The sequence below is a fragment of the Anser cygnoides genome, chromosome 7 (genome assembly GCF_040182565.1).
Source record: "Anser cygnoides isolate HZ-2024a breed goose chromosome 7, Taihu_goose_T2T_genome, whole genome shotgun sequence".
NCBI classification, from domain to species: domain Eukaryota; kingdom Metazoa; phylum Chordata; class Aves; order Anseriformes; family Anatidae; genus Anser; species Anser cygnoides.
The window spans coordinates 4392083-4398477 of NC_089879.1; the positions used below are offsets into that span (position 1 = coordinate 4392083).

At 37.8% G+C, this 6395-nt stretch overlaps 1 protein-coding gene across 1 annotated transcript in view; it reads left to right on the top strand.

Moving 5' to 3' along the window:
• CPXM2 (carboxypeptidase X, M14 family member 2) overlaps positions 1 to 5523 on the top strand; it is a 74409-nt gene extending 68886 nt beyond the window's left edge. The window contains exon 13 of the mRNA XM_013185851.3: positions 2524 to 5523. Coding sequence (XP_013041305.3) covers positions 2524 to 2777 — 254 coding nt within the window. The 3' untranslated portion in view covers positions 2778 to 5523. The remainder of the gene's footprint in view (positions 1 to 2523) is intronic.
• The last annotated feature ends 872 nt before the right edge of the window (positions 5524 to 6395 follow it).

A 6395-nucleotide genomic window follows, 5' to 3' on the forward strand; every position in this document is an offset into this window, starting at 1 on the left:
AGCACCATTGCCTGGGGGTCTCTCTTGTGACACCTCCCATCACTGCCTGTGTGTACGCATGCATGCGCCCACAGAAAGAGAAGCCACCCAACCTGTGGCAGCCTCTGACTGCTTGCAGTAAACAATTAAGACAATGCTAAACCTGGAGTATCTAGTGTCTTGATCAAGAAATGTACAGTTCCCTTCTAGTGAAGCATTTCTGTACTGGAGTCTTTACCAGAATTTAAAGACAGATGCACATTTCTGTATGATTTTTGCAATTAAGCATAATTAATTTAATTTCACAGTGTTCAGAGAAAGATTTATGAATATTTTGGTAAACTTGATATGCTTTCAGCATACATTATGTAACCAAACTGAAAGATTTTGAAGTAGCATTTAGTTAATATTTAATAACATTAGTCTCAGCTAAGCATATTTCTAATGTTATAATTCTCCATTTTTTTTCTTCTTGCTGACTGCCTGTTCAGTAGAGAAAAGTTAAGTTTTAGTTATTGTATGCATTGGGCATGCATCACCATGACTAGTTTTCCTGGGGACCTCTGTAGATAACAGAGTATTAGGATAATTTTAATAATGTATTTAAATTCATAACATTTAGTTAAAGTCATTTAGTTGTAAAAGGTTGATCGATCCTATCAGGCTCAAAGAGTACCCCTCTTAACTAGAGTGTTTCTGGAGTTGTCTGACATTTAATTTCTAATATATATATATTTTTGCTGCATTTTTATTTTACCTGAATGGACATGAAAATTTCATTCCAGACCCAGCTATTGGATATGGACATAGCCTTTATTCAGCCTTCTCCCATTGGAGACTGTTATTTTAGTAGTCTTAGTATTTGATAAAAGTATCTGTATTTTTAATTGTTTCTCTTGCCATCTGCTCTGATTTGTATTTATTTATTTTTTACCTTCTGCATCATTTAACCTAATTTTCAAAAAAATGAAACAAAAACAACCCTACCCTTTTAGTCTGGTATTAAATTCTGGGTGATGACAGCTGACAGAGGCACTAATGTCTAGTTACTTGTGAATGAAAAGGAGGTAAAACACATCGTGCTTAACAGCTTAATATCCGAATGTGTAATGGTTTCCTTGTGGCGTGTGAACTTGCAGATTTTTTCTTGGCCTTGTGCGGGGTTGTGATGAACTGCCTGCTAAATGTGTCAAAAAATTATGGGTCAGCTTTGAATCCCAGGGGCTAAAGCCAACATCTGAGCAGGGAAGAATTCACAGCCACGAGTTGGGGGCATGCAGCATTCACTAGCCATGTAGCAACATCCATAGAGACATGGCCATGGAAACAAACGTCAGTGGGAACCAAATTGTGCTTCCTTTTACTGGGCTGCAGCAAGGTCCAATGCAGCATGGCAGTGAGCACTGGCCAGGCACACCCAGGGCACATGCTGAAGGGCATTTACAGCTAAAAATGAGCCCCTAGGAACAAATTGGGCAATTTTCAGTTTTGTCTTTTGGTTAGGGTGTCAACGGACCCAACAATAAAGGAGAAGAACTAAATAAAGTGTTCCTCAAAGGATCCTTTCTAAGAGTGCCATTCCTAAGGTCTTGAGAAAGAGCAAATCTAGACCTTGGCCATCACCAAGTAGGGCTGAAGTGGCTGAAAGAAACACCTGAGCAAGGTGGTGTGCAAGAACTAACAGTATCAGGTGTGCTTGCACACAATTTCATGCTTGCAGTCAAAGGCTGCAATATCAGGGTATAGTAGGTATGGCTGTTTTGCTAATGCTTGCTGCTTGTAAACACTTTCTATTTTACAAAGGCCTAAATTAAAATCATTTTTCTTCAAACAGAAGCCAGCTAGTCTGATTTTTTCCCAAATATAATATTTTCATACAAATTGTCTTTAGTTTTTGCAACACTACATTGCAAGCAACCCAAGGCTAGTGATAGTAGGGCTGTCAGTAAATGTTAGTACTAAAAACAAACAAAAACTCTTTGTATGCAAGATGTTGCATTTCTATTTAGATATATATAATTGCATATTTGAATATGCACTTTCAGTCCACAGTGGGTTTTCCCAGGATTGGCTGAAAAATTAATTTCAGATATTGATGTTTCATTGTTTTTGGTCCTCAGCGATGTATACTTTCTGGTTAAAATAATATTTAAAAAAAAGTCTAAAACCATCCTAGTGTATATATGGGTAAACCAAGATGAACTGAAAGGAAAGCCCTGATTCAATGAGGTGTTAAAATACAATGTTTTATGCACAAGTGATTTAGTTGATTACAGTGACTCTGTTCATGCATTTACAGGTAAGCAAGTGGTGAAGTACCCTGATGAATTATAGTTTGTAGGAAAATTAGCATAATAAAGCTCAATGTAAGATTTTATGGAAGGGGATGCTTAGATCTCAGAGTCGATATGGTACACACTCTCACATAGCCCCAGCACTAACCGATGTGTGTACAGGTGGTCTGGCCAGGACCTCATGTGTGGTGCAAGTAGGTCCCTGCTTAAGAAAGGAGCCTTGTCCTAAAACCATCCCTTTTTCAAACAGGAGCTGATGGGGATTACTGGCGGCTTCTCAACCCAGGGGAGTACGTGGTCAGCGTGAAAGCGGAGGGCTACACCGGCGCCACCAAGACCTGCGAGGTGGGCTACGACATGGGAGCCACCCAGTGTGACTTCACCATCTCCAAAACCAACCTGGCGAGGATCAAGGAAATTATGAGGAAGTTTGGGAAGCAGCCGGTCAGCCTGTCCCTGCGGCGGCTCCGGCAGCGGGCTCGGCAGTGGCGGCAGCGGAGATAGGCCTCGGCTCTGCCTCCATCAGCCCAGCTGTAGCAGTAGTGAGAGTTATGTAGCCCATCTCTTCATACACATTTTCCTGCGCGAGGCCTTTCTGTTAGGGGAGCTGGATGTGGGTTTGTCGTTTTGGAGAAAAATTGGAAACAAAATTCAGTTTGAGTTGAAGAGAAATAAGCCCCAGTGTGTGGGGGAGAGGCGGGAAGAATGTAAAAAGATGTTTTGAGTTAAACTGAAGTGATTTTTTTTTTTGCCTGTGGATTATTTAATCCCTTGTAAATCTGTTTTCTTTAAATATAGAAAAGGAAAAAAAAAAAGAGAGATACTTGTAAATGAGAAATGTTGTTTTGAATGAAAAAAATGAAAAATGGTGTTTCTAAAGTATAAAATTGATATATTTTTGCAATTCAAAAAAAGTTATGACACTCTTTACATTTTATTCACATATGGGAGGAAAGCTGAGAGGGCACAGCTTCTGCTGAACATCATTAAAATGTGTCAAATTTCAGTCTCTTACCCTGAAAGAGACTTTTGGACAAGCATCATAATCTGATTCCAGAACTTAATGCCCAGAGTGTTTTCTCTTCTGCTTTAGAAGGGTGTGTTTTCTAAACCTAACAAAAAGGTTGCTTGATAAAGATCACTGCAGCGCTGTGCTATAGCACCTCCCCTCTGACCCAGGAGAAGGACTCAAAATGAAGCTTTCGTCATGGATGCAGGCTTGGTCATGGGCATGTATATAGTTCACAAATCCACTGGCAGCATCTTTTTTCTTGATTCTGGCCTGCCTATAAGTGCCTTTTGTGCTCATGCACGCCTTGTGTCCCTGTCTTCCATAACAGGCAAGAGATTTCATGTTCCTCTACATGGTCTCCTCATCTTACCATTACAGCTGCTGCTTTTCTGGCCTCACTACTCTTAGAGTTGGATTTGTGCTTTTTTATTGTCTTTTAAGTAACAAAGTTGTACAGCAGGATAGGATCGAGGTTTAGTGAAGATGCAGATCAGATCTAGGAAAGAATGAACTAAATAAACACTCATCAAACCATCAGCTGGTGAAAATCAACTTTGTTCTGTTAGCTTCAATGTCATGACCTTAGTTATCCCAAAAGAAGGGCCAGCTGTACCTTTTTAGCCAGTCAAAAGTCTGTGGATAAACAAACATTTTTAATATGCATGGTAGTGAGGCTGCAATGTACACTTCCAAATAGAGTTTGTTTAAAACTTTTTAATTGCTATTACAGTTCTTGCCTATCTTGATATGATTCTTGGAAAAGACATTCACCCAGCTATCATTCAAAACAGGAAAAATAAACTAAATAGAAAACTTACTATAAAAATATTACTTGCCATCTGTACTAAATCTTTTTTCTTGTCAGCAAAGAATCTTGTAAACACAAAAGGCAAAAGATTTCAGAATGAATAATATAATCATGAACCCTTGCATAATAAATAGTCCTATTATTACATTTCATAGATAATTCCAGCCTATGTTTGTTCTGCAAATTCCATTAAATTACAGCAATGTATTTGACAGCAAAGGCACAAAGAAAATAACAGGGTGCACACAATTTTCTATAACTGAAATTATCGAACTCTAGCTCCCAGTCAGCATCATTTAAATTAAATAATAGAGGTAAACAAATAATCCAATCATCACATTAGCATTTTGAATTGTATTTTACTTTTTTCACTCTATTTACCACCTTTACAACATTCTGTGTTCCATATTTTTATTTTGAGCTACAAACTTAACAGCGAAGTTGTCAAGAAGTTTTTTTTTTTTTAGCATCTGAGAAAGGACAAATGATATCATTCTATTTTCAGGTAATCATGAGAAACAGGTTTTTTTTTTTGTTTTTTTTTTTGAGTAGTGACAGCATAAAAATTTTCCTGCTAATTTGCCAGCATGCCTGATTTTTTTGTTATGAACTGATGAAGTTCCTTAGGTAGCTTCTTTCTTGAATCCTGTGAAGTCCCAATCATTTTGCTGGGGGGTTGCTTGCACAAAGACACAAACAGGGAAAAGAGGAGGCAAATGTAATTCACTGATATTCAGATTGAAGGTGGAAACCACTAGCTGGACGGTCAGTCCTGGCAGGTCAGTTCTTTCTACCTTGTAATAACTTTTCAGGCTGTTCTGAGATTTGCTTTACAAACCTAACCGTCCCTATGCTCTGTTCCCAGGTATGAGGTTATCTCAACAAACAAGACATTTTTTATTCAGTAGTGAGAAGTGGATTTCATGGGAAGGCATTTGATGTCTGTTAGCTAAAATTAAATGGATTCTGATCACTGCAGACGTCACTAACGTAAAAGCTGAAGACAGTGGCCCTGGTGTTCACTGCTGGCAGTGACTAGTGCTTGCATGTACTTGTGAGTGTAGCAGAACTATGACTAATGCAGGTGACCTTACTCTGTTTTGGTGCAGGCATTACTAAATAAATGGCCTAATAGACATCAAGTATAGTCATCACTGCAATTATTTTGTGATTGTTCAGCACCTTTAAACTGAACGCGCAAGTTCAAAGGAATTTTACTAGTAACTTCAGATATGTGAATATCTCATGCTGAGATAAGATGCTTATGCCTGCCCTGAATGCAATAATACCAAGATGAAGTGTGCCCTATTTGCTACTATAGTAATGCACTTGGGAGTTAAAATGTTCTTTCTTTCTTTTTAAATACATGGTACTGCTATTTAATCTCCATGTATATCCATGCCACAAACCAATAAATTCAGATGCCAGTATTTTCTGGTTATTTACTTTTTCCCCGTCTTTAAAATAGTATTTTATTCTAAATTCTGTGTTTTTTATCTCCTTCCATTTTATTGTTGTAGAAAAATTTGCAACCCTAAAGAAAAGAAAGGAAATAAATCTTAAGGATACATACGCTCCTTTTATAATTACAGTTTCATTTTAACAGTTACATATATGAGGATTTTGCCGAGCTTTGATCATTCCTGATATAAAGGGAAAAAAATGTAATTATTTCAAGTAATAAGAAATTCAGCTCCACACTCTCACCCGCACAGTAAAGGTTGAACAAATAAAAGGTTGTAACAGAACGTATTCCACTCTCTTTGATAATACCAGCCATCAGTCTTCTGCTCCTATGCAGAGCGCTGACAGTCACAAAATACAGCGTGAGCTGGCTTCTCCTTGAGTCCTCATGTGATGCCATCTAGTTATTCATCTTTTTATCTGTTTAATTACCATAATTTCTATAACCACCTCTCAGTTTTTCTCATCAATTTTAGTTACTGCAAGTATGCTAATCTCTAGAAGACATATCTTATTATCTGCAAATCGGCTTGGGAATGCTGAAGCCAATACTTCTGTATCTACTAAAACAATATTTACTTACACATGTTAGTATGAGTGTACTGGATCTTGGTAATCTCTAACTCAAATTTAATCTGCTGGCACCAGAAGTCTGTAGGATTATCTGAGTATTGTGACATTGAACTCAGTGTGGGTAACACACACTGATAAAACTGAATGCAGATGAAGTTATTGACTACGCTGATGAAGAAATACAGTGTTTCATTGGATGTTTTAAGTCTGTTGTGTATTTTCAACTTCTCTTACCAAATACTTTCCCTTCCTTTACCCATGTATA